The 25,260-nt window shown below is 62.4% G+C and overlaps 1 protein-coding gene across 1 annotated transcript; it reads left to right on the top strand.

Annotated features, from left to right (window-relative positions):
• Positions 1-751: 751 nt before the first annotated feature.
• Positions 752-25,221, top strand: LOC129211262 (semaphorin-3D-like). The gene is made up of 18 exons (XM_054838076.1): positions 752-870; positions 13,053-13,243; positions 18,140-18,300; positions 19,041-19,103; positions 19,352-19,471; positions 19,797-19,899; positions 20,324-20,452; positions 20,774-20,919; positions 21,137-21,251; positions 21,411-21,480; positions 21,837-21,981; positions 22,069-22,291; positions 22,412-22,500; positions 22,989-23,030; positions 23,311-23,468; positions 23,714-23,778; positions 24,005-24,135; positions 24,220-25,221. The coding sequence occupies exons 2-18, from the start codon at positions 13,120-13,122 to the stop codon at positions 24,634-24,636; spliced, it is 2,301 nt and encodes a 766-aa protein (XP_054694051.1). The 5' UTR covers positions 752-870; positions 13,053-13,119; the 3' UTR covers positions 24,637-25,221.
• Positions 25,222-25,260: the final 39 nt, after the last annotated feature.

Below are 25,260 nucleotides of genomic sequence, written 5' to 3'. Positions count from 1 at the left end.
ACTTTGCTGCACTTTGGATTGAGTCCTGGAGCAGTTCTGGAGAGCTCAGGCTTGGGAGAACGTCAGCTGGATTCCTTTCAGATGAAACCAAATCTAACGTGCTCCAGGAATGCACCGCACGCTCCCCAGCCACTGATGGGCGTGCAGACCAGAGCTTGTCCAGGGCGAAAAACCTCTTGGAAATGTATAGTACATCCATTGGGTCCTCAGCTGTACGGGTCCGCTCCCACTGCACCATGCTAACGTGCAGCCACCAAAGCCCAATTCCTCCTGGATTTCCCTTTCCATACCGTTTCATGTCTTGAGTCGCTTGTGGACCAGAGCTTTCCTTTGGAACTCCCGCGTGCCGGGCAGCAGTGGGACGGTGCCAACCCTCCGGTCCCCATCCGCCCCCCGGCACTTCGGTTTCCCGATTCACGAGAGAGAAAAGAAAAAAAAAAAAAAAAAAAAAAAAGAATAAGGAGCGATGCACCCGATGGGCTGTGCTTTACTATCCCGTCCCCATTCGGTGCTCTGGAATGAAATATTCACGGGGGGGGAGGAAAAAAACCCCCCAAACCCGAGTGCTCCGCTCTGGCTTCCCGCGACGGCGGCAGCCCCGGCCGTGCGTTCGCCGCTAGATGGCAACGGCTGCTCGCCCAGCCCGCGCCGGGAGCGCCGCGCAGGGGGTTCGCCGGCAGCCTGGGCTGGTTTTATGAATGAAGGGCTGCACCCGGCTGCCACCACCCCCCCCTCCCCAGCCCCCCCCCCCCCCAGCTCCTCCCTGCAGCCTCCAGGTGCTTTGGGTTCCCGGGGGCAATGCGCTGGAGGCGGCTGGGCTGGCAGCAGGGTGGGCTCGGCGCCGCTCACACCCCGCGGGCTCCTTGGCCGGTGAGTAGCCGAGAGATGCTTGTAATCGTTGCTGAGCTTAAAATTGGTGCTGAGCTGGGCTGGGCTGCCCTGTTTCTCTCCGCGGCGGGGGGGGGGGCAGCGTGCCCAGCCCGGGCGGCTGAACCGGGTCCGACCCGTTGTAAAGTTCGCTGCTTTTACACTCTGCCTCGTTGCATTTTACATCTCTGCGCAGAGCAACTTAGGAGCGACTTGTCTTTTCCCAGCTCCTACGGAGAGAGCGGAGCTTATTCTGCTGCTCGGTTTGCCACAGTACGCAATGAAAAGTTGGCGGTAATAATCTTTTGTGGTTATATCTGTTAATGCCTTAACGCGGGTTCCGGGAGGTTTTGTTACTACGGTAAAGCTCTCTGTTTCCAGAGCCGGTTCTTCTGGGGCTCCTTGACTTCGATGCTCTGCTTTGCCGCTACCATTTAACAGCCCGAAATCCCACACTGGACAGATCGACGCTAAGCGCCTAGTCCATGCTGGGGTCTTTGCCACTGCTCAAAGACAGCTTTGTTGGCTTTCCCCCACCCCCCTAAGTAAAAATCAATCATTTGACTCCAAGCAGTTGTGACAGCCTTGGTCCGAGGAGAAAAAAATAGCCTCTCCGGTCCATGGGGAGAATTGTCCCCTGCTCGGGCTTCATGAAATCTGCCGGGACACATTCAGCCTCCCTTTCTGCAATGCCTCAGCTCTCAGAAACCTCGGGACATACAATATAGCAGGCAGAAAAGAAACAGAGCCTGAGAAATGCTGGGCGCTCTCTGAAGGAGCCCTTTAACTAATGACCCTTCTGCCTGGAAGCATTGCAGAGCCCGGGTACAGATGGCCGGGAGTCGGGAGCCTCACACGCCTCCAGCGTCTTGAATGCGATGGGTGGATGTTGTTTCGGTGCGATGGGGTTGTGATACTCACGGTGAGGATGGGAGGGAGAAGACTACACGTTTGTTTATGTCTAGAAACAAGTAACAAAGCACTTGACAAACTTAAATTAAGACAAAGAGGGTTATTTCTTCCTGTCCTTGGAATAAGGCGTGAATTACGGCTCCTGGAAGTGCACGGCAGCCCTACACGGCAGCCCTACACGGCAGCCCTACACGGCAGCCCGGCCGAGGGATGCACTGTCCCCTGGAAGTCGTCAGGAGGCATTTCACAGGCAGGGTGTAGCTGGCCTTCGGTAAGCCCCGAGCCTCAGGTTGCTGCCGTGGCTGTGTTTAGTTAAGCGGTTTATTGCCCATAAGGAATCACCGCATCGGTGCTGCGGAGCACTGGGGTGAAACTTCTGCCTAGCTGGAAACCAGCATTTTTTGATGGGAAGAGGGGAAAGTGCTGTAGGAGAGTTGGTCACAGAATTGCAGCTATCCTGCACACATGCTGGCCACGCGACGCGCACGCAAGCCACGGGGACCTTTCTCTTTGCCAAGTGGAGCGTGTCCCAGCTTTCTGCTGGCCGGTCCTCGCATGGCCTTCAAAGGGAGAGGGGGGTCTGGCAGCCCCGATGGGTCACTGGCTTGACACGATGGGTTGCTGTAACGTATAGATTTGTCCCGCTGAGTTAATGGCATTGAAAAACGACAGAGACACAAACACCCTTGTGATTGATGAGCCGAGGGTGGCGCAGTCAATTTGAAAGCCAGGGCAGAGATATTAGCTCTATAAGAAATATGGGAAGAATTCATCCCTAATCTAATCTCGCCGAATTCCACAAGGATGCAAGACAAGGATCGTTTGCTGCGGTTCCTTAGGATGAGAACTAAACAAGAAACCCCCAAGCATGTCAGTCGTTCTCCCAAATACCGACGCAGAGGCCGGAAAAGGGGGTGCCACGGTCTGAGCCATCTCGAATTGCTAGATAAGAGGTGATGCCAGGCTGCGAGGCTGCCAAGCAGCACCGAGATCAAGGAGAGGGAGCAGGAGCCAAGCCCGAGGTCCTCAGCAGGATTCGTTGCTAACGATGCTCTTTGCCAAACCAAGCCCTTGAGCCAGCGGGGGTTTGCGGCTGCCTCACTCTGCTGCGCTCCTGTGACACTCTCAGGGGCTGTTTACAGCAAGGATGAAGATTTATTGTAAACCTTGGCTCCCGGAGTCTTGGAGCTGCCTCTTCCTCCAAGTTTGGTCTATCCCCGCTCCAGCTGGGATTACAGCGAGAGGCGGCTTCGAGAGCACGGGGTAATTAGGTCTTTACAGGCGCTCGCTCGTGCAGTTACAAACCCGGTGTTGAAAGCAAAGACGTAGAGATCAGTCAGCTGAGCAACCCGCCGGCCCTGGGGGTGGCCAGGAACAGCTTTCGGCCGGGGAACGGGGGGACGTACCCAGCCTCACCTGCCCTCCTTGAGGACCCCTCCTCGGGGCGGAGGTCTGCCCAGGGGGACCCGCTCCACCCTGCTCGGGGTGGCAGGGAGCTCCCGCAGAGGACAGGCCGCACCGGGGAAGAGGGCGAAACAGCGTTGCCTGTTCCGGACTGGGTGTCCAGCTTTGGGCCTCCCTGGTCCCTCCGAGACACCCGTCACCTCCCACCTACTTCTCATTCCTGCCCCGCGCACAGGAGCTGGCTGTACCTTCCCCGGCTCTTTTTGTCTGGGGAAACCGAAGCACCGAGCGGCAAAATGCCCAGCGTGAGGTTGCTGTGCTCACAGGCTGGGGACAGAGTCACTCTGCCTCCCTATAGACCAGATCATCCCAAATCACAGCCGTAAAAATCCGGCATCTCCTTGTAGCTAGATGCCAAGGAATGACAGGGATTGCGTGGTACGCGGGAGGGAGCACTCCATTTTCCCAGCAGAGATAAGTCTTTATTATTCCCCGATGCGAGCACTGTAGGACATTTGGGCTCTGCCACCTCCACTCTCTGTGACCCCATGTGCCCCCTGATCCACCCCTGGCTCCGCTGCGCCCGCAGGCACAACCCAGCTCCGCCAGCGGGATGGCACGGGATGGCATGGCACGGAGCGCAATTCTTGCGCACGTCACCACCAGTTGACTTGGGAGCCTGCCCAGGATATGGTTTCCCTAAAACAATGCCGTTCACAGGCCATGTGCAGTTATTGTTCGTCTCGCGCACTGGCGAGCTGCCATTTATTGTGCGCAGGAACTACTCTGCTTCTCCCACCGTCGAGTTCAGGTTTATTTCCCCGTTTTTCCAGGAGATCACTGATGTCAGCTAATTTGGCCAGAGCATTTTGTAGCGTGAAAAGAAAATGAAAAAAAAAAAAAGGCTTTCGGTTTCAATCTGTCCATTGTCCACTGAGAGAAGCGCTGGTCTTCCCATGGTGCGTGCTCCCACCCGGGCGGGCGGTGAGAGCTCGGCCGCCGCGTGCTGCTGTGCCGCATCCTCGCCTGTGCACAGGCGGTGGTAGAGTCAGGCTCAGCGCCGCGCTTTCTCAAAGCTCTGGTCTGCGGTGTAGGAGGACGACGTGCTGTTTGGAGGAAGGCAGGACACTTGGGGTCAATCCCTGCCCTGCCAGGGTTCCCGTTTGGCCATGGGCAGGTCACTTAGTCCATCTGTGCCTCAGGTCCCCGCTGGAATGGTGACGGCTACGGTGGCCTTCCACAGCGGGATGCTGGGCGGAGGAGTACGTGGAGGACTGAAAGGCCTTCACATGAGCTAGGGGTTGGACAGGAAGGATGCGTCCTGGGAGCAGCACCCTGGGTGCGCTACATGGCGGTGGCTGCTTCTGGGCTGCCTCTGGCGCAGGGAGCCGCGCTGTGAGGAGGTATCTCCACTTGTGACCATCCGCTGGGTTGGGTGCTCTCTCTTTTGAGCAGCCAGTTAAACGATTGCAACGAGGGGAGCTGCCTGCCTTGGCGCACGCTGCCGCTGCTAGCGCAGTTGCCTTGGTTCCCCTTGCACAAAAGCTACGGCAGCCGACCAGCGCCTGACCTGCCCCAACCCCTGCCAGATGTGCCTTCATCTTCAGCTCGGCCTGGAGCTGACCCAGTGTCCCCTGGGGGAGAACGAACGAGCAGCCAGCTGGGGTGAACGGCCCAGCGTCCACCCGCAGTGTCTCTGCTGGTCGCTGATCCTCGGAAATACCCTGCACAGAGCCTGCAGCCTGCTCCGGACACCTCCCCGTGCCACAGCAGAGCTGCTGGCGTGGGGACTGCGAGGTCGCTCGGCCACTCTGGAGCGCAGCGCCAGGCCAAGATGTGTCCCCTGGCTCCCCGAGCAGCGTGCCGGAGCGAAGGGCAGCCCGTGCAGGGGGGAGCCCGTGCGGGGGGCTGCCAGAGCGTGTTGCTCCACAGGGGTCCAAGGCTCGCGAGCCAGAGAGCTCACCCGGCAATCCAGGCTGTAATTACCGAGGAGCCCAGCCAAGAGGCCTGAGAAGAAGCAGATAACAGTGCAGGCACCCTCCAGCCTCATTAAAATACTTTCTCTGGCAAAGCCCCCCACGCCTGCCCAGCTTGTTCCAATTAGTGCAGCAGGCCAGGGAGGGCAGAGAGCAAGGCTCCTCTTGATGAAAAGAAAACACTGCAGAGCTTTCAAGTGTTGGGGGAGGCGAGCGGCCCCGCCTGGGACAGCGAGAGGCTCTGGGAGCGCGACCGGCAGCCGTGTCGCTGGCCGGCGATGGTGAAGCGGATGAGCCGGGTCACGGAGCAGCAGAGCAGGTGCTTCGCAGGCAGCTCCTGCCTGGAATGGGTTTATAGCCGGGGGAAACGCGGTGAGGCCGACAGCTCTCTGAGAGGTGCTGAGCATCCCTGCCCAATAGGCCTGGAGGAGGGAAACAATAATCCCGCTGTGAATGAAGAAAAGTTGCTTTACAAATCAGGCAGATTTGCTGCAAAAAGCCTTGGCAGCTTAAGGTGGCAACAGGAGCCGGTTTGGAAGTGCTGGAGAAGAGCACAGCTTGCCTGTCCTGGGAGCGGGGATGCTTCTGCGCTCCCCAGGGCTGGTTCTCTCGTGAGACACCCCTGGGGATGGAGCTGTCTCCAGCCCTTGGCTTTTTTGCTGGGGTACTGCAGAGAAGCCCCTTAGGATGTTGATAGGTGCCCACCGGAACCCTGATCAAGCCCACCGCCTCTTTTCCAGGGGCCACTGAAGGACCAGCAGCCCGTGACACTAGGTCATGGCCGCTGTTCGAGCCGGCACACTCTGTACAAAAACCCCGGGTGCCACCCAGCCCCTCTCCCCAGCGGAGGCGGCTCAGCCAGCCTGGGGCAGGACGTACCAGCAAACCTGTCCCCGGCCTTGCAGCCCCTGCCAGGGTTTAGCACGTGAGTGCCAGACCCAGCCTGGAAAGCCCAAAGCCCAGAAAAGGGGCTCCTGAGCGGGGCAGAGCCCCCCGAGGGCTGTGTGGAATGCTGGGCCATGTGGCGGACAGGTGACAAGGGGGGGTTCAGCCGGCGGGCGGCATCGTGGTATAAATGGCTCCGAGGAATGCGGGGCTGCCTCTGGGGACTCCTGGGGCTTTGGGGAGCCGGCCCAGAGCGGGGCGGGCAGCACTGAGCCTCTCCGCTACCTTATTTGGGTACTTTTTTGCTAACACGACATCAGAGGATGGCAAGCCCCTTCCCAAAAGTGAAAGAATTTTAAACTTCTCAGTTGCGGCAGGAGGCAGGTTGGGAGTTTAATACACCAAGTTAATCCGGAGTTTAATACACCAAGTTAATCCTGACTGGGCTGAGATGAGCTGTACAGCCGCTGCCCGGTGTGGGACACGCTTGCTCCGCACTTGTCCCACCACCCTGACCCTCCGCTTTGTCTGGGGAGGAGCCCAGCCTTCTTCCTCCAAATTTGCCCCTGCGCGGCTGCCAGCCGGCGTCCCGGCGTGGTTTGCCCCCTCCGGGAGCCCTGGCCCGGGCAGTGTCCTGCAGCTGCTTGCCTGGGCCGGGGCTTGGCAGCAGGACCGTAGCGCTGCCCTGCGCCGGGGATGTGGCAGGCACAGAAGCCGGGAACAGAGGTGGGGAAATGCGGCGCTGGTATGGCAAGGAGAGAGCTGGAGGGTGCGCGGAGTCCCAAGAAGCCCCTGCCTGCCTGGGTTTTCCCCGGGGTGTGTTTGCCCAGACTCAGCAGTCCGGTGGCACTGGCAGCTGCCTGTACTCTGGCAGCATTTTAGGTGAGAGGAGACTTGCAAGGTGCAATTGTGCTGCATGTCCACCTGGATTTCGCTGCACATATTGGACTTGCTGCCTCCCTGGTGCAAGGGTGAGTTAGAGGAATGGTGGAGGTTGCTTGACTGGCACTACCTGGCTCAAGCAACATGTTCAGGAATACAGAAAGCCCTGCAGGAACCGCTGGCTGACAGCACAGGCCAATCCAGCCCATCATTGTGCCCATCACCGTGCCCATCACCCGGCCCATCACCCGGCCCATCACCCGGCCCATCACCCTGCGGTAGACAAGCCCAACTGCTGGGTCACCTTCCCAGCCTGAGGCCCGAGAGCCAAGCCAGAGCAGGCTTCACCTCTCTCAGTAGCAAGGGAAAGGTAGGGGCTGAGCCAGCGGCCTCCCACGAAAGGGATTAGCAGGACATTAAGTGAAGCCAGCTCCTTATCCTTTCATAAACAGTTATTAATATCCTGGCCAGCCTTGGGCTTGGTAATTTGCTTTCAAAGGCTGTGGTCCCAACCAGAGCATGCCTTAAGCTACTGAAACTTCAGGGAGATGAACACCGTTAAAGGAGATGCTGTATTTGCCCTTCCAAACATGCAAGTTGAGTCCCCTAAAGCTAAGGAGCCAGCTCCCACCTTCCAAGGCCCCAGGCAGCCAGACAGCTCCTGCCTGCGGAGAAGGGCAGGGGCAGCTGGGCTCTGCCGGCATCCCGGGGCAGCGCTGGCGGCCGGCCTCACAGCCCGGCATGGACACCGCTCTGTCGTGCAACGGGGGAGGAGGAAAACCAGCTGCAGAGCCTAAGGTCCGCATTCACACGGCGACGCAGCTGGTGTGCGCTTAACGTGACACCAAAGGTCTCAGGGACCACGAATGTTTGTGCATCAATGCACCTAAGAAGTAAAAAAGGGGAAAAAAAAAAAAAAAAAGTGCTCAGGCTCTGAAGTGTCACCACAGGCGATGAGTTCCCCCCCCGATACTGCCCAGACCACAGAGCTGTCCCTGCCCCGTCGCTGTTACCACCAGGTAGCAACTGTTAGCGAGGAGCCCTCCTGCCTGACGTGCTGCGGTGTGCCAGCAGCAGCTGGAACTCATTCCTCCCTGCTCGCAGCCCTTGGCACGCTTCGGCAGCGGTGGCTGGCAAAAGAAAGAGTGGTCTGGGGCTAATTGCAATCGTGGGCTTTAATCTCAGGAGGCTGGAGCGTGGGAGGCTGTCGAGAGATGTCCCGGCTGGAAGGGAGCCTGCTGGCCAGCCCTGCCGCGCGATGGCAGAGAAACGCAGGCGAAGCCTGAGCAACCTCAGCCGCCTTCCGCTGGTGAACAAGTCCTCTATTTGAACCCTCCGAAATCTGTCCCCCCCTGCCTTTGGGGCTCCATGCAGGCCGTTTGCTGTTGGGCACGTGTCACCTGCGTTACTGAGGGATTCACTGAACCCCCGCCGTTTCACAGGGCACGCCGCAGCGTCCCAATGCCACCTGAGCTCTGGCGCTGGCTTTTGTGGTCCCAACTCTGGTGCCATGCTGCAGGAGCATCACCTACCTCTGTCCCCATCCCACAGCTCAGCACCGCAGGCTTCCCCAGCATCAGTCCTGCCCCGGCCAGGCAGCCCTGGGGGAAGCAGGGAGGGAGCCGAGGCTTTGTCCTCCCTCTTGGAGAAGGCCGACAGCTGCCTCTCCCTGCAGCTGCTGGGGCATCCATCACCCTCATGGGATGGGGGACGGCCAGCGCCCCGGGCTGGGCAGGGAGGGGTTCCGTGCCCGCGTGGGCAGGAAGGGGGGGACAGGCAGCACTTTAGGAAGAGGGACAGCCGCGGGCAGGGGTGCGCGCCAAGGCACACGACCACCAGCTCCAGCCGTGCACGCTCTCTGCACTCGCACGGCGCAGACTGACGTGCACACAACCAACATGCAGAGGTGTGTGCAGCGACGGGCATGCGGGCTGAGCCCTGGGAAGGCGCGGGACAGGAGGAGACTCCCTGATGGCAGGGCACAGCCTTCCTGTCTGCTGGACCTCCTCGCCTGGCTTTGTCCCTCAGGCTCTTGGCCGGGGTGAGACTCCTTTCCCCCGGCTCCCAGAGCGGCAGAGCAGTACCTGCCCTCCAGGCAGGGAGGAGACCACCTGCACCCAGTGCTTCTGCGGGGTGGGGGACGGACGCAGGACAGTCTCAAGAGCGTGGAGCTCGGGTTTGGGAGCCAGGGCTGCTCAGGAGCCTCGGGCCAATGCTGACACCGGGGTGCAGCCCCCCCCCCCGCTCCTCTCCCTTGAGGTCCCCCAGCTGCTGGGGCCAGCGCTGCACCTCCTGCCCGCGCCCCGCCAGCCCCGCGGTGTAACTGAAGAAGGCACCAGGCTGCAAATGGCGTGTGGGGATTAGCTGGGACACAATCGGGGCCTGTGAGAGCAGTGGAGCACGGGGCGGGCTGCTCTGGGCAGGGAGCAGCACGGGGGGCTGCTGCCAGTGCCGCAGGGTCGCCGAAGAGCTGGGGTTGAGCATGCTCTTCCCTCTCGGGAGGTAATGCATAGCTTGATAAATCCAGGGCCCTTCCCCCTCTGAAATTTGGGCTGGTTTACACTATTCGTGGCATCGCAGCAAATAGGCGTTGTCAGGAGGAAATTGGTGCTTTCACGGATAAACAGCTCCCTCCCTTACCCGCCTGTCTCAAACAGGAGGGATTTGTCTCTTCCCTGTGCTGCTCAGTCTCCGGCAAGACCTTCCAGGGGACTTTTTGTCTCCAAAGGAAAAATTCGGTGCCGTGCCACGGAACAGTGACTCTAGATGACAGCTCAGAGCCTTAAACCTGTTGGACTTCCGCAGGTGGCCCGTGGCAGGGGAGGAGGGGGGGACGCGGGGTAACCGCCGCCACTGGGGCTGGGTTGCTGCTGGCACAAAGTCAGCCCAGTGCCGCGGCGTCACCACCCGTGCCACCCACACCAAGGCACTCCTGGCGACTGCCAGCCCCCCGGAAACAGGGCTGCGATCACCCACGTCCTCCCCCTCAGGCCCCACGGTGCCTGGCGTAGGAAATCTTAACCCCCAGCCGTCCCCTCGCCCGGCAGCCTGCCCTCATCAGCACTTCCCTCTCCAAACTGAGATAGAAATAGTTGCAGCTCAGGACAGTTGATTATTTAAAGCTGTCGGGAGTGTTTAATTTAACCCTGGATTCATCATCCGCAGCTTGTTTCCATCCACTAGACACCCTTGCTCCCCCTCTCAGTGTAAACTCTGCCTCCGCCGAGCTCTTCACCTCCGGGCAGATTTGGGCAGAGGTTTACAGGCAGGGGCCGTGGCCCCACCGTGCGTCTTTCCCAGTGCCCCCGCTCCGCCTGGCACAGCGAGGGATGCCCCCGTGCCGGGGGCTGCGGGCACAGCCGGTCGGGGAGCTGTGGCCGGGATATTAGCCGTGCATCAGGGGCTGGACCTGCCGAGCGCCCGGCAAGAGCCTGCCAGGGCTCTGGGTCCCCCCTGCGTGTGGCTGCAGCTCCTGCCACCACCGACCCTGCCTTTGGCATCCCCAGGGCGAGGACACGAAGCGCTGGTACAGCGTGCACGCCCCCCCCCCCACGGCCCGGCCCCTGCTGCAGGCATGTGAAGCATCCCTAAAGCTCGCCCCGCAGCCGTGCGTGAGCGTGTCCCAGAGGCAGGAGCCATGCCCTGACTGCCATCCGCAGAATCCCGACCCACCCTGGCATCCCCAGGTGCTCCGGGTCATGAAAGGTTCCTCCCAGGGCTGGCTTAGCCCAAATCTAAGCCTAGCACAGGCCCCGCTCCATTTATAGAAAGCTGCAATTAGAGGCCAGCGTTTTCCCGAGTCCTCCAGCAACCGAACGCGCATCGGCAAAGAAAAAAATTCCCTGTCAAATCCCAGGCACGTCCTTGCGATGACCCCTGGGATAGCAGCTCTCACTCGGGGCATGGCTGCAAGTCAGCGGCAGGACGGCTCTGGGAGAGTCTGCTGCAGACGGCCGAGCGCGGGGAAGAGCTAAAATCGCTGGAGCATCCCTGGCACAGGAAAGCCGGTCGTCATCTCTGCCTGCTGGGAAGGTGCTTGTGGGGAGGGCAGGGCAGCACTGTCTGTTAGCGGGTCCCCAGTGGGGCTGATGGGGTTCCTACCTGGGAACCGCCCTCCCACCATGATCAATGTGCCAAGCAACGAGCAATTTACACCTAGCTAACCCATCAGGTCTGGCGTTTTTTTCCTAGGCAGTGGTCTGCCCATCGAAAAGTCTGCCCAGGAAAGGGATGGACGGGTTGAGAAAGCAGCCCCAAATCAGAGACAGAAAATGGCACAGCCTCCACCCCGAGGTCGCATCCAGGTCCCAGGGTGGTGCCAGGTCTCCTGGGATGGGGGAAGGCTCCAGAGCACAGCAGAGTGAGAGCAAGGCAGCAGTGAGGGCAGGGAACGGGCAGGAGAGGAGCTGTGCGAGGGGCTGCGCCCCAGCCCGGCCGTGGGCTGCTGCCTGCTCCCTGCCTGCCAGGACACAGAGAAACCCCAACTCCGTGAGCCCGAAACCTCCTCCCTAAGCAGAGCCGAGTGCTCCTTCTTGTGGAAGACAGAGACCAAGGCAGTAGGAAAAGGTTGGCTGCACCAGCCCTCCTACACGACCCTTTGCCAGGGCGGCAGAAATCCCCTGCTCCTTGCGCCAAGAGCCCCTGGCCAAGAATGAGCCAAAAAGCGCATTTTAAATCTTTCAGCCGTAGGACTGGAAGAGCTTAATATGCAGCAAGAGGGGGAGTTCTAGTCAAAGCTGCCATTTAGGGACCGGGACGTTTATAAGCAGGAAAAAAAGCATCTAAATTGCTTGAATTAATTGCCGAGAGCTGCCAGGCCAGCCCCGCTCCCCGCGGGAGGTGTGGGAGCTGGCGGACAAGGCTGTGAAACCCTGTACGCCTCTGAGGGGGGGGGGGGCAAATGTAAGAGAGCCCTTCCAGCCTGCAGCATCCCGGAGCCAACGGATGCTGGTGGCCTTGGAGAGGTCTGCGGTGACCAGGCAGTTTGCAGAGCTACCGGCCGGAGCGATGTGTCATGTACACGCATAGCCGCAGCTGATGCTGAAGGGATCACAAAAGTGGCATTTATGGACAGTGCTCCAAAACATTCATATCCCCTTGAGTAAAAGGGACAAGATTTACCCCCAAGCTGAGATAAGACGAATAGTAGGGATCCCTCACCAGGCTCTGGCCAGACACTGGGGTCTGAGCAGACGTTTAGCAGAGGATGCCCAAGCTCCGAGTCGCATCTTTCCTCTCATCAGTCACCCCCAGGACGCTCAAATCCAGGTGCTCCTGAGTACCGCATGCCACGGGCACGCCGGCATCGCACCGCACACCTCCCCTAGGCGGGCTGGACTTCTGAGGTCCCTGCTGCGTGCAACGCGCTGGAGGTCCCGGGTGGCAGCCGGGGCAGCTGGTGAGTGGGTCTCCCAGCCACAGCTGCCTCTCCCAGTACCCAAACTGGCCGTGTGAGCACTGACTGCTCCGCCAGCTCCCGGAGGTGGAGGGTGCAGGGTGTCCCAGCTGGGACCGGCGCAGCTCACAGCAATGGAGACGACCAGAAATCCACCTCACCCTCTCAGAACCATCGATGATTGAGGTTCATCGAGGACAGCCCAGCCAGTGAGATGCCCGCCTCCTTGGGCCCCTGCTTTCCCTCCCAGCCCAGCTGGTTTGGGCTGTGTGAGCTCCTCAAGACAAGCCTTGTCTCCCTCCCCGAGCCCGCACTCCCAGGGAGGGGTGGGCCCTGGCCCCCCCGCAGCCTGCAGGTGCTCTGCTCAGATAAACGCTCACAGGGCGCTTGTGGCGGGTGCTGCAGGGTCCCCAGCCTGTGCCTTGCCTTGCTGTCCTGTCCCGTCCTGCCGAGCTCACTGTGGCGGTGACCTCCCCCCGCAGCAGGCTGCACAGCAGCCCCGGCTCATTTTGCAGCGCTGTGGGTGTGTGGGGGCTGGACACTTGCTCTTGGTGGCTCCTCTCTGCCAGGCAGCTGGCCTGACGTCTTCTGGGGGACGAGCTGCCTACAGACCGGCCGAGCCATCGCTCGCTGTCCCTTGAGCACCCTCCCCAGCCAGGGGCCAGCCGGCTGGGGGTCCCGACCCGCGCACAGCCTGCAGCGCCACAACCTTCCCCCTTCTCTGCTTGCAGCTGGCGGCGGAGACGGCATCTCGGCGCTGGACCATGGTGCTGTGAGGGTGAACTGCTGAGCGCCAGGATGCAGGGTGCCCCCGGCAGCAGGCTGCCCCTCGTTGCGTTCCTCCTGTGCCTCCTCCTGCAGCAGCCGGGCAGCAGCAAGGCATGGAAGCAGCACGCCCCGCGCCTTCGCCTCGCCTACAAAGGTAAGGGGGCCACCCAGGAGGATTTCCTTGGGGTCTGCACCTTGCTTGGGAGTGTCCTGCAGGTAGGGAGTGAGGGGGGGGGGGCCAGGGCTCAGGGGAGGCAAGCAGTAGCCTCGCAGTTGTGGCTGCAACATCTCCACACGTCGGGTCCTCGGGACGTTTCATGGCTGCAGCCCCGAGCACACCCCACCGGAGAAGGGGGCTGAGCAGGGAACGCCTTGCCCTGGTCCAGCGCAACACCGAGACTGGCAGGGTTGTCTCCTTCCGCTCCGACTCGCTCTGGGAATCTTATGGTGTGTCCTGGTCTGGAGCTGACCGGGGCAGCCCCGGGGGAACGTCCCCTGTGCTCACGCTCACAGTGCCATGGGGACACTGAGCCCCAGGCAGAGCTGCCGGCCCCTTCCTCTGCCTCCCACCAGCACGGACCTGCCCCAGCTCAGCCCCTCTGCCCTTACCCCTCCTGTCCTGCCCAGGAGAGCCTGACCCACTGTGCAGATCATTTCCCTGTTGCACTTCGCCCTTTCCCCCCTGCATCCGTCTTGGCTCTTTAGATTATGAGCTCTTCAGAGGAGGCACAGTTTGCTCTTCTTCTGCCTGGTGCAAAGCCGGGGGGACCTCTTCTTGGTCCTCTCTAGTTGCAACAAGAGCAGACAGACAGGTAGGACAGTACACAGCCCAGCAGGGACGTGCAAGAGGGGACAGTCTCTAGGGAAAGGGTGTCTGCAGGGGAATGACCTGAGCGGTTAGAGCAGAGGCTGCTAGCCCAGCAGCTGGTGACCCTGCCATGGAACCCACGCTGGGGACTTGGCCGGTTTACCTGCTCTCAGCTTCTCCTGTGTGAAAAAGAGCAAATAGCTTTGAAGGACAGAGAGCTCAGCACATCCCCAGTGCTGCCCTGGACGTGGCAGTCGGCAGGGCTCAACCAGCCCTTCTCCACACCTGGGAGATGGCACTGCAGCTTTCCCATGGGCATCGCACTCAATGGTCTGGTCCTCTTGGTCTGCTCACCACCCTGAGAAGCTGCTCTCCAGGCAGTGGCCACCGGTGATGTGGAAGATGCCCCCAGCTTATGGCTGGAGAGGACTGGACCTCCCAGGGACGCAGGATACCCCTGCGGGGAGATGGTCCCCGCTGATAGCCCAGCTCGGAAACATGGTGCAGGGTCTGCCTTTCCTTGGAGGAGGAGGAGGCAGCGCAGGGCTGCTGGGGCAGCAGGAGAGCAGAGGACTGCTGACTTCAAAGCCCCAGAGTGACCTGGGGCCAGACATGCCAGAAGGCCTCAAGTCTTGGGCAGAGGCAGAAGAGGAAGCTCCCAGCATGGGGAGGGCTCAAGGACAATGCAAACAATGGCAGGGGATGTGACTCACGGACAGCATGGGGCAGGTTCAAGGACACAATGCCTTGAGAAGTTTAGGTTTAAAAACTCCTAAAAAAAAATAAAAGGAGGCCTTTGAGTGTCCATCCGCCCCAGAACCTACGGGATCAGCCTTGCCCTCAGATCCCAGCATGGGGGGGGGGGCGAAGCAGGCTTGTGAGAAGGAAATGACAGCACCGAAGGCTGGGAGAGCAAAGGAAGGATGGGGCACGGGGCATGGGGCCAGGAACAACAGCAGCGGCTCCCACCCTGCCGAGAAGGCGAGGAGGAGGTTTATAATAGCACGCCGGCAATCACGGCCGCGCAAGAGGCAGCCTCCGGGCAAGCTGGGTCAGGCTGGGTCAGCCCTGACGCTGCCTGGAGCTGAGCCGCTCCGTTCTCTGAGCCCATAGAGCAGCGCAGCTATGCAGCGAAACCACAGCACGCCTCCCAGCTCCTCTTACTGTAATAATCCAGGGCAGGCACAGCTAGGAGTTGGCAAATGGGTCTTCTGCCAGCCTTTGATCTGCAGCCAGCCCAGCCGGGCACGACCCAGAAGCCATCACCGTGCAGCAAGTGCTCGGGAGCGCGGGAGGCTGGCGGGTCTCTGGTTATCGGTACCAAAAGCTGCACCGGCACGTCTCTTATCAGCCAACGGCAGTGAGGGGCTGGAGCCTGATTTAGCACCAAGCTTCCCCTGGGCTTCAGGGATCTCCTCCACGGTCTGCTCCGTCTGACGGCTGGGGGAAGGGGAGAGGACAGCCCCCCGGCACAGCCGGGCTGTGACCCCAGGAAGCCCAGGGTCGCCCCGCGCTGAGGATGCCGTGCCTAAGGGGCAGGCGGAGATGATGGATGGGATAAGGCGGCTACAAGGGCCCCGACAATAAAGAAAAACACCGTGGCCTTGGGAGATAATGAGCACAAAGGAGAGGATGTTTCTCTGGGCTCACCCGTTGCTTTAGCTGCCACAGAGACCACGGGTTCCCTGCCTCGAGGGTCGGGGTTTGGCTCGAACGCCCTGTACCTATAGCGGGGCTGGGGGCAAGAAGAGGCTGGTTTGTGCCTGCGTACGGGGTCTGGCGCCACAGCATTCCACGTCCCCTTGGTGAGGGAGCGGAACCGCATCACACGGAGTCAGGCTAGACCCTCATGGTCACTGACGCTGCCAGAGGTCTCCCGGTGCAAGGTCAGGGCAGGGAGTCCTTCCGGGGTCCTCCCACGTGCTATCACAGCAGGCCTGAGAGCCCAGCGGGGAGGGCTCCTCCATCGTCCTGCCTGACCCTGTCCTCGGACGGGGACGGGGGTGACCGGCGGGTGACCTTCCCTGGGACCAGCCGTGTCCCACTCCGCTTAATTACACCCACGTACTGGACGAACCTTCCCCCTGGCTCTGGCAGGTCCCGGGGGCGTTGGCAGACACGGGAGGGTGGGCAGTGCGCTGCAGCCTGCTGGGGACCCAGCGGTGACAACGGGGCCGCAGGCAGGGACAGGAATTCGGCTGTTAATCCCATTCAGCTGGTGGGAAGTGGCTTGGAAACCTGCCCCTGCCTCGGCACCCAGAGGAGAGCCCTTGGGTACCCGAGGGAATGGGGCTGTGCCCACTTTCTGTGGGAGCAGGAGGAGGGCCAGGAGCTCCCCGACACCGCTGGGAGCGGCTCCTGGCAGACGGGGGTTGTGTCCCGCAGTGACTGGAGCCCTGACCCCAGAGGAAGAGGAGGAGGAAACGGCCACTGGGAGCGAGCCCGGCTGCGTGGCACTGACGCGGGCAGGGACCTCTGCCTGCTGCCGGTGGCCCAGCAGGTCCTTTCCCCCCTGGGACGAGCGGACGTCAGCGGCATTTCCAGCTCTCAGGCACTGGCCCCGCTTCCCCTCTGCCCTGGAAACGGGGTGGAAGGAAGAGACACGCAACTTCCCGGGTCAGTCGGTCCCCTTTGAATGGGGCCGTGCCCGTCCCCACGTACGCCCCACCTGCGCCCGGGGCCGCACGTCTGCCCACGTTCCCATCCACCCAGCCAGCACTGGCTCCCCTTGACGGCTTCCCTCCCTCAGTTCCTGGCACACTGCTTCAATCCGCGTGGGTTCCGGTAATGTCTCAGCCTGGGTCTGACAGATCACTCTGGATTTCCAGCTGCACCCCACTGCTCAGCAGCCCCCATCCAGCAGCAGCCCATCGCCATCTCCTCTTCCCACGGCGCCTTTCCCTGCACAGCACCAAAGCCAAGAGCAGCCTCGCTGGCGTAGTCAGCCTTCACCCTCTCCCTAGCTGGATCCTTTGAAGGGAAAAGCAATGCGTTATGATTTCTGGAAGCTCTAAAGCCCGCCTCAGTGCCGGTCTCCCCTGTCTTGATCCCTGGGATCAGGCGCTTGCCGGGGCGGCAGCTGCTGCGATCCCGTGTCCGGTGCAGCAGCCGCCCCTGCCGTGCTGGGGATGCTCGCCCGGCAGCCAGCCCCAAAACCTGGCGCTGCACGTCACGGACTGATGTGAGCCCTGGGGGGGTTGTTTCAGGAGTGGTTAAGCAAGAGACAAGAGCTTATTGTCGCTCTTGCACGCCCGCAACTGTGCCGGAGGAGCCATGCTAGCCGCCCCCGGGGTTCTGCTGCGCAGGAGGAGCTACAGCCTGAACAGCAGAGCCCTTCCCGCTGCCCTGCCATGTCCATGGGAGGGTCCTGGGCACACTGCCCCCCTCAGCAAGGTGGCTCTTCGCTCCAGCAGTGCCAAAAGGGTGCTCTTAAAAGCCCTTTTCCTGAGCCAGTCTAACGCTGGGTTTAGGCTGTGTCTCAGGACACGGAGGGGGGAAACGTGGGGTGGTGGATGCAGGGTCAGAGTGGCACCCGGGACACAGCTGGGGGCTTCCCTTCCAACTCCCTGGGCCAGGGACCGGCCACCCGTCTGTCTGTCTGTCCCAGTGCACCCATCCGCCTGCCCATCCTGGTGCCTGGGGTAAAGCCCAGCAGCACACACCTCGCAGACCTAAAGGTTTGGGGAGAGGAGGAGGAGAGAAGTGTCCAGGCTGGGCTGTGTTTTCATCCAGCCTTTCCTTGGAGAGATGCGTCGCCCCAGCGAATAGCCAAAACCTTTTTTTATACAAACTCTCTTGATCTGAAGCCCAGGAAAAACATGCTGGGAGTTATGGGAAGCAAGTTTCCTGTGTTCTCAGCCCTGTCCCCACAGTTTCGGGGTGCAGGGCCTCCAAGAGCTCCTCCGAAAGGCTGGCTGGAAGCTGAGCAACCTGGGCTCCTGGGGCTGGACCACAGTCCTGCCCCGTGCCCTGCAAACCAGCCCAGGGCAAGGTCAGGGTAGTGTTCCTCTTTGTAGGGGTGACTCACTGTTCCCTCCAGGTAGGCTCATGGGAGGAGGCTCCATGACGAGCGTTGGGGCACCAAAGCTGATATTTTTCTGCTAAGGCAGAGGCAGGAAAGCTGTGTTCCCTTGGGCAGGGGTGGGTAGCCAGAGCTGTCCCGGAGACAGGGAGGACGGGGCCGCTGGTGCTTGTCGTGTCGCTGATGGATGGGTTTCTCTTTCGCCCACCTTGTCTCCTTAGAACTGCTGAAATCCAACAGCTCTCGCCTGTTGCTGGCCTCAGGGGACGGCATGGATTTCCAAGCCCTCTTAGTGGATGAAGACAGGGCCTGGCTGATGGTGGGAGCAAAAAACCACATCTTCCTGCTCCACCTGGACCATCCCAGCAGGGAGCCCGAGAAGGTCAGTGCTGGGAGGAGGGTGTGAGCGTGACCCTGGCCGGGCTGTCCTCTTCCTCCCCGGGAGCCGCTCCTTGTTCCAGTGCCGGGGCGTGGAGGTGGATGTGCTCCGAGCTAGGCTGCTCTAACATCCCCGGCGACACATTTACACCAGGATGTCTCGATCGGTGGGGTCAACCCATCCCTGGCGGTGTTGAGCCCCACTGGGACAGGCTGGTGTCGGGGAGGGACAGGGCAGCTCGGCCAGGAGAGGAGCGCTGGGTGGATGCCGGGCGAGGTCCAGGGCAGTGCCCAGAGCCCTGCTGTCACACCTAGTGCCTGCTGCTGCTGCGAGAGCTAAAACAACCCCAGCAGCGAGTCCGCTAATGTCATCCCAAGATATCCTGCTGGCGCGGTGCACAGCTCAGGCCCGACAAAAGGAAAGCCCATTAAGGCCCTGCAGCCTGGCGTTCCCACGGGCCGGGATCCAGGAGAGCCTGCCCACTGACTGGGTGTGCCGTGGCCCACCCAGGCTCCGTCCCCACGCCACATTCGCTCTGAGCCTACTTGGCGGGCTGCCCGCCGGGCCCTGGGGACCCCAGGGGGTGTCAGACCCGTCGCAGGGCACCCCCATGTCCTCACCAGGCGCCTGAGCCCAGCGGCAGCTTTTGGCTGAGCCCGTTCCCACCAGTGCCAGCGGGAGCCAGCTGGCCCAGGCGGGAGAAGGAAAGCAGGGGCTGCATCGGTGGGCTCTCTGTGTTGCAGATTTTCTGGCCAGCCTCGAAGGAGCAGGTTGAGCATTGCCAGCTGGCAGGGAAGGACGTGGAGGTAAGCAGGGCTGGCAGCACCCCCCGCTCGCGGCCTTTTGCGGTTTGCCATGGATATTAAACACCCACATCACCTCAAAAGGGAGCGCGGGGTCTGCCTGAGACGAGGGTGTTGAGCCAGACGGAGTTCAGCTCAGCCAGGGGAGGATCTGGCCGGGGCTCCCACATCCCAAGCAGACACGCTGTGGGGCTGGGCACGAGTGCCCAGACCTGGGCTCAGCCCACTAACAAACATCTCCCCTCGAGCAGACGGAGTGTGCCAACTTCATCCGCCTCCTCCAGCCCTTCAACAGGAGCCACGTGTTCGCCTGCGGGACGGGCTCCTACCAGCCTGTCTGTGCCTTCATCCAGCTGGGAGCCAGGGGGAAGGTGAGGGACAGCCTGGCCAGCCATGGCCCCATTGCAGAAGGTGGCAAGAGACCCACCCCCCAGCACCAGCGAGGGGGAGGGAGAGGGAGCCCCGGAGCCTGGGGAGGGTGGCCAGGGTCCCTGACACTTGCATGGTCTTGCTGCGTGTGGTGAGAAGCAGCCCTGGTTTGGCAGTGCCAGGGTGCCCACGGGGATGGGACCGGGTCCTGGCAGCCCCCTCCGAGGGGACCCACCGAGGACACCAACCTCCTTCCCACTCTTCTCCACATGCCCGGCTTGTTTCCAGCCTCCCCCCAGGCTGACATCTTCCCTTTGGCTCTGGCAGGGTCCTGGGACTCCCCCCATGCAGTTGGTGACCCACTCCTTGGAATCGGGGCGAGGACGGTGCCCGTACAGCCCCCATGAACCCTTCACAGGGCTCCTCATCGGTAAGAGGGAGCAGAGGTGATGCTGGAAGGTGGGAGCGCTGGGGATGGTCTGTGCTGGGAGGCAATGGCAGCGGTGCCTGCGCCCTGCCCTGCTGCGCGTGGCCGCGGTCCTGGTCCGGTGCGTGAGAGGAGCCATCCCGCAGAGCCATCCTGCCCCGGCTCCCCCCAACCTCGCAGTTCCTGCGCAGAATCGCGAATGCAGGGTGTAGATCGAGCGGCACGCACGTGGGGGTGTGTGGTGTCACCAGCCTGCCCACCTTGTACCGGTGCTGTGGAAGGGCTGGGCGGGTTGGGGGTTAGAAGCCGTGCTGGGTCACAGGTCTGGAGGAGGCTCTCAGCCACACTGTGCCACCTCCACCCTCCCTGAGCCTCGGGGGACCTCCAGCTGTGGCACCCCAACCCACCCGCACCCCCAACCCTGCAGATGGGGAACTCTATTCGGGCACGTCCAGTGACTTCATGGGCAGCAGTGCTGCTTTCTTCCGGACCTGGGTCCATGGGGCCGAGCAGAGCTACATCCGGACAGAGCAGAACCAGGACCACTGGCTACACGGTAGGACCGGGGGGGGGCCCGTGGGGCGTGGGGGGCTCTCCTGCCTGTTGGGGAGAGGCGGGGGCCAGCACTGCCTCCAGAGCTCAGCGGTCTGACCCCCTTATCCTCTCCGGGGGGAAGCACCGATGAAGCCTCTGGTGGGACCCGTGCTCCAGCACGCACTCTGCAGCCTGGGCACCAGGAATGGGGCTCTGCCTTCTGGGTAGCAGGGTCTCCATGGGGCACCCTGGGTGCCCTCAGCATCTCACCCTGCTCCCAAGGGCTTCCAAGGGCAGTACAACCGGGCACAGGGCCATGTCGTGCTGCTCCTTCCCCCTGCAGAGCCCGCGTTCGTCGGTGCCTATGCCATCCCCGATACCTACAACCCGCACGATGACAAGGTCTACATCTTTTTCCGTGAGACGGCCATGGAAGCTGGGCAGTGGGAGAGGCGGCACATCCATGCCAGGGTGGCCCGGGTCTGCAAGGTCAGTCACCAAAGGCCAGCATGCCGTGACCGGGTGTCCCACCAGGTGGGCTTTTACCTTCTCTGGGCCAAGGGGCGGACATGAGGGTGTCACCACACCCCTACCACAGAGCAGAGGGCTCAGGGTTGGGGGTGTCCCACTGTGGGGACCAAGGAGTGCATGGCGGTGGGGGAGGCTTGGAGAGGCCGGGCTGAGCCCGGCTCTTGGTGCCCGGCAGAACGACGTTGGAGGGAAGCGCAGCCTCATCAACCGCTGGAGCACATTCCTCAAGGCCCGCCTGGTATGCTCCATCCCTGGGCCCCAGGGTACCGAGACCCACTTCGACCAGCTCGGTGAGTGCACAGCCAGCTCGGCAGCCAGGAGCAACACTGTTCTGCCACGGCTGCTCCTTCCCCTTTGCCACGGGGATGGCCAGCCAAGGACATCCGCCTGCATCCCCTGGACCCACACTGCAGCTCCTGAGTGCCTCACCTCCACCCCTCTCTTTGCAGAGGATGTTTTCCTCCTGCGCACCCGGGACCCCCAGAACCCCCTTGTCTTCGGCCTCTTCACGGTCTCCAGGTGAGCGGGGCTCTGGTCAGCCCCTGCGTGGGGCAGTCCAGCCCCCCAGCCCCTACCAGTGCTGCCCCATGGGGAGTCCTGGGGGGAAGAAGGGCAGGACCAGCACCCAGCTGGAAGAGGAAGGGCCTCCGGCCATTTCACTGCTTTCCCTGCTGCTGGTTCACCAGCCCATCTGCCAAACCACCACGTTTGGCATCGGCACAGCCAGCGGTCCCTCAGGCTGGACCAGCTGTGCCAAAGGGATTCCTGTCACCCCTGGGTGCTGCGTGCTGATGGGACAGCGTGGGCATGGGTGTGCATGTGCCTGGTCCCCGCGGAGTGGCAGGGACACTGACAGCTCCGCGCTCCCCCCGCAGCGGTGTGTTCAGCGGCTCTGCCGTCTGCGTCTACTCCATGGCTGCGGTGAGAGCTGCCTTCAGCGGCCCCTTCGCACACAAGGAGGGATTCGACTACCGCTGGGTAGAATACAAGGGCCGCATCCCCTATCCCCGTCCTGGCACGGTAAGGGGATGGGGAGCAGGGAGGGGGGAGCGGGATGGGCTGGCCTGGCCCTCACGTGCCCCCCCCCAACCCCGTGTTGCCACGCAGTGCCCCAGCGAGACGTACGACCCCCTGCTGCAGTCCACCAAGGACTTCCCCGACGAGGTGATCAGCTTCATGCGCACCCACCAGCTGATGTGGGAGCCCGTGTACCCGCAGGGCCGCCAGCCCGTCCTGGTGAGGGTCAACGTACCTTACCGGCTGCGGCGGCTGCTGGTGCACAGGCTGGAGCTGGAGAGCCGGCACTACGACGTGCTCTTCCTCGGCACAGGTGGGAACTCACCCCAGCTCTGGGGATGCTGTCAGCACGTGGCAGCTTGCATGGCATGCCGGTCCTGTCGGCTCAGGTGGCTCCTGGCCCTGACAGCTCCTTCTCCTGCTGCGTTCACAGATGAAGGTAAAGTCCTGAAGGTGGGGCTGGCCGGTGGGGTGAGCCATGGCACCGAGGTGATCAGCCTGGAGGAGATCGGTGTCACTAAGGTATGGGAGGCCAGGGCTGGACCGTGGTGGCTGGACCACGCAGCCTACCCTCGTCCCGTGGCATCCTCCCTGCAAATTCCTGCTGCAAGTCACTGGCCTCTATCCAGGAGGTCCCTTGTCTCACTGCCTGTGGCTCCCACCTGCCCTGACCGGCAGGAGATGCTGATAGCATGGAGGGCAGCCAGGGGGACCAGAGCCAAGTCATCTCCCAGCTCCCCACCCATTCCCTAGGGGGTCTGGGGGTGGCACACTGGAGCCAGAACGAAACTGGGAGGGCTGAGCCCAGGTTTGAAAGCACGGCTGCCAGGCAGGGCTGCCCAAGCTGAGCAGGACCGGCCCAGGTTGCCTGCACGGAGCGGGAGGAGCTGGGGCCAGGGAGCTGGGCCAGGGCCCCGGCCCCCTGCCACCCCGGGCTCCCAGCCCCGCTGGCAGGCGGGGGTACCCGGGAAGGACCGACATGGCTGCAGCGCCCTCTCCTTCCCCTCCAGGTGCCTTCTCCCATCCTGGACATGAAGTTATCGCCAAAGCGGGTGAGTCCTGTCTCCTGCTTCTTCCTAAAGCAGCCAAGGGACAGGGCACAGAGGGCAGCTGGCCCCAGCCCCTCTGCCTGGGTCCCTTGGCATCAGGGCTTGCACGTTTAGGGAATGGGCTCCTGCCAGGGCAGCCTGGGGGGGTGGCAGGCTCTGGCCCCCACTCCTCCGTGTCTCCCAGTGCCCCCTTCCCAGCACGGGGCAGGGAGCTCTGCTCCCCGGCTAGCCCCAGTTTCTAGTTTGGGGGTACTGACTGCCGCTGTTCTGCTTGCCCGAGCAGCAGGAGCTGTTTGTGAGCAGCACCCACGGGCTGCTCCAGCTCTCCCTGTACCGCTGCGAGCTCTACGGCAAAACCTGCGCCGACTGCTGCCTGGCCAGGGACCCCTACTGCACCTGGGACAGCAGGACCTGCGCCCCACACCTGCTCACCGAGAAGAGGTGAGCGTCCGCCCGGGCCAGCCCTGCTGTCTCCTGCAAAGGGATGGCATTCAGAGCAGGGAAGGGAAAGCCACCAGCCCTGGAGCTTTATCCATTAGCCCAGACCCCTACTGCCACCCTGCCTGCCTGTCCCCCAGCCCTCCCTTGTCCCCCCAGCCCTCCCCTTCTCCCTGGGTGCTCTGCCATGGAGGGGTCCCACAGCGCGGGCCGGATGCCACCCCACAGCCCTGTCTGCTCTGCCACAGGCGTGCCCGCTGCCAGGACGTGCTGAAGTCTGACCTGCTCAGCCAGTGCCAGGACACCGCAGAGGGTGAGCGCCAGCCCCAGCCCAGGCAGCCAGCTCTGCCCAGGGGCCAGCAATGCCCGGGAGGGCGGGCAGCATGGTGCTGGGAAACCAGTGCCCACCAGCTGCACCAGCACTGCTCACCACAGACCCTCCGTGTGCTGGGTGCTCCGTGCTGCCCTCCCTGTCCGTCACACAGCTCCCATGCAGGGTACTCACCCCTTCCCCTTCCCCTGTCCTGTCCCCCATGCAGGGACTGCTGCTGTGGAGAAGTTAGTTTTTGGGGTGGAGAAGAACTCAACCTTCCTCGAGTGCCTGGCACGCTCCCCGCAGACGACCATCCGGTGGCTGGTGCAGCACGGCGAGGAGATGGGCCTGAGCGAGGTACGGGGGACAGGGCAGCAGGGACGAGGCACAGGGGTGGCTCAGTCCCTGGGTCTGACCCGCCGTGCTCTGCCTTTGCCCCAGGTCAGGAACAACGGCCACTTCTCGGTGCTGGAGCAAGGGCTGCTGATCCGCCAGCTGACGAGGGAGGACGCGGGCACCTACGAGTGCCAGGCGGTGGAGCGCTCCTTCTCCCAGCCCCTCACCCGATACAGCCTCCGTGTCATCAGGCACGAGGCCATGGAGGTGCCACCTTACAAACAGAGCAAGGGGGTCGAGCTAAGAGGGACCCACCAGAGCCCCGGGCCCCGGATTGACCTCCACCCGGGCTACAAGGGCTTCCCACGGGCCCTGGGGGCACCGGGCACCAGCCTGGATGCCTACTGCAACGCCCTGCGGCACCAGGAAAGGCAGCGGCAGAAAGCCTGGCACCAGAAGTGGCAGCACCCATCCCCAGACAGCAAGGCCGGCCGGGTGCGGAGGCACCCCCAGCCCCTGTGAGGGGGCAGAGGGAGCCGGGGCCTCCCGCAGCTCCTTTCCAGGTCTCTCCAGGGCCCTTTTCGTGCGCAGGCATCAGCTCCGAGACACTTCTCAGCTTCCCGTGCAGAAACGCCTCGCTGTTACTACCTCAAACCCTGCCAGTCCTCGCTGCCTCTCCGTGCGCCCCAGAGGGGCATGCCACGGCCAGGGCACGCAGCCCGCACCGGCTCTCCGAGACTCAAAGCTCTTTTCTCCCCGCAGAATATTTATTCTCCTTCTTTTCCCCTGGCCCTTAATGATGATTGTCATCAGCAGCAATAATAAGCACAGAGGATGGAGAAGGGAAACAGCCAGCTCTCACAAATGGTTCCCCAACACCCAGCAGCATCCAGCCCTGCTGCAGACACCCACGTGCCTGGACCCAGCGTCCCTTCCCTCCGGAGGCGGCAGGCTCCTCGATGCAGCCCTGGCAGCGCGGTGCCCTGGCGGGGTGCTCACCTGGGCGGCTGTGGAGGTGCCGGCGGAGCCCAAATGCCGCTGGAGGCAGTGGGGCATGGCTGCTTGCTGAGCCCCGGCTCCGGCAACCTGGTTTTTGCAGATGTGCCTATGCCGGCTCCAATCCATTTCAAACCACACTGCTTTTTT

This window comes from Grus americana, chromosome 11 (genome assembly GCF_028858705.1).
Source record: "Grus americana isolate bGruAme1 chromosome 11, bGruAme1.mat, whole genome shotgun sequence".
NCBI lineage: Eukaryota > Metazoa > Chordata > Aves > Gruiformes > Gruidae > Grus > Grus americana.
This window is presented reverse-complemented; position numbering and strand designations above follow the sequence as displayed.

Coding starts and splice junctions, on each gene's coding strand:
- LOC129211262 (XM_054838076.1), top strand. CDS start 13,120: ATGCAGGGTGCCCCCGGCAGCAGGCTGCCCCTCGTTGCGTTCCTCCTG. Junction 19,472..19,796: donor AGCTGGGAGCCAGGGGGAAG/GTGAGGGACAGC, acceptor TGGCTCTGGCAG/GGTCCTGGGACTCCCCCCAT. Junction 20,920..21,136: donor GGGTGGCCCGGGTCTGCAAG/GTCAGTCACCAA, acceptor GGTGCCCGGCAG/AACGACGTTGGAGGGAAGCG.